General features: G+C 59.8%; 1 protein-coding gene across 1 annotated transcript; it reads left to right on the forward strand.

Moving 5' to 3' along the window:
• Nucleotides 1-137: 137 nt before the first annotated feature.
• Nucleotides 138-785, forward strand: LOC122577392 (the record flags this gene model as incomplete). Its single annotated transcript, XM_043748683.1, has 1 exon — nucleotides 138-785. A coding segment is annotated over exon 1 (648 nt), but the record flags the coding sequence as incomplete, so codon positions are not given.
• Nucleotides 786-1,116: the final 331 nt, after the last annotated feature.

Genomic DNA, 1,116 nt, shown 5'->3' on the forward strand with positions numbered 1-1,116 from the left:
AATTATCGACATATCAACAGTAGCAGCGGAGATACGTTGAGTTGAATATTGAAACCCTAAAGTGCAAAGCTGCAAATACGCTGGATTTGATAGCGCCGAAGGTTAAGGTAGGACCCCCGGTATGGGCGGGAGATCTGATGGCGAGACGCCGCAGCACCCTGCTTCTCAGGTGGCTGCACAGGATAACCGCCATCAGAATTGTCAGAGGATACCGAAAAGTGTCGTACGCGTCGGCGACCGTACTGGCCGCATCCCCGCCGTGGGAACTCCGGGCGCTGATACTCAAGAGGAGGTACGAGCAAAGGAGACCGTGGGACCCGGGAGGGTACTCGGCTGAGCAGGTGGCCCTAGACGAGCTAGGACCCGCCGAGGAGGACGCATGGGACCAGTGGCGATCCCAGCTGATCAATGAAGCAGGCGAACACCGGGGCGCGGCGGCAGTTCTCCCAAACTGGGGGACATGGAGAAGCCGCCGCGGCCTCCCGCTCACCTTCAGGATGACCCAGATTCTCACGAGAAGCGGTGTGTTCGGGGAGTACCTGAAGAAAATCGGACGGGAGACGACGGACATCTGTCACCACTGCGGGGAAGACAGGGACACAGCGCAGCATACGCTGGAGACCTGCCCGGCATGGGAGCTACCCCGCTACACCCTGCGGCAAGTCACAGGCGAGAGGCTGACCCCCTCAGCGATCATAGCAGCGATGCTGAGCGGGCCGCAGGAATATGAAGCTGTCCGCCTCTTCTGCGAGCGAGTCATGCTCGCAAAGGAGCGAGCGGAAAGGGTGAGAAAGAGAAGCTCGCACCCGTGCAGGATAACGCGATGGAGAAGGATGGCAGTCAGGCGGCCAGGACCCAACTCACTGCCACCATAACGAACCGCGACTAGAAGGAGGGACGGCGCCAGGGGCGATGGCCCCCCTAGCGCCAAGCTCAACAGACAAGGAATATCCAGGACTGACTTGAAGAGAGAACGCGAGGGGGATGCAACAGAAGTAATTCATCCGAGGTTCCTGGAGCACCCCCCGTCATACGCGCAGGATGGCCAACGTGGAGTTTTAGTCGGTAGGAGTCCGACGCTACTCTGCTGCTACAGTAGCGGCAGCGGAGTGTCCA

The sequence above is a fragment of the Bombus pyrosoma genome, unplaced genomic scaffold (genome assembly GCF_014825855.1).
Source record: "Bombus pyrosoma isolate SC7728 unplaced genomic scaffold, ASM1482585v1 HiC_scaffold_2974, whole genome shotgun sequence".
Taxonomy (NCBI): Eukaryota; Metazoa; Arthropoda; class Insecta; order Hymenoptera; family Apidae; genus Bombus; species Bombus pyrosoma.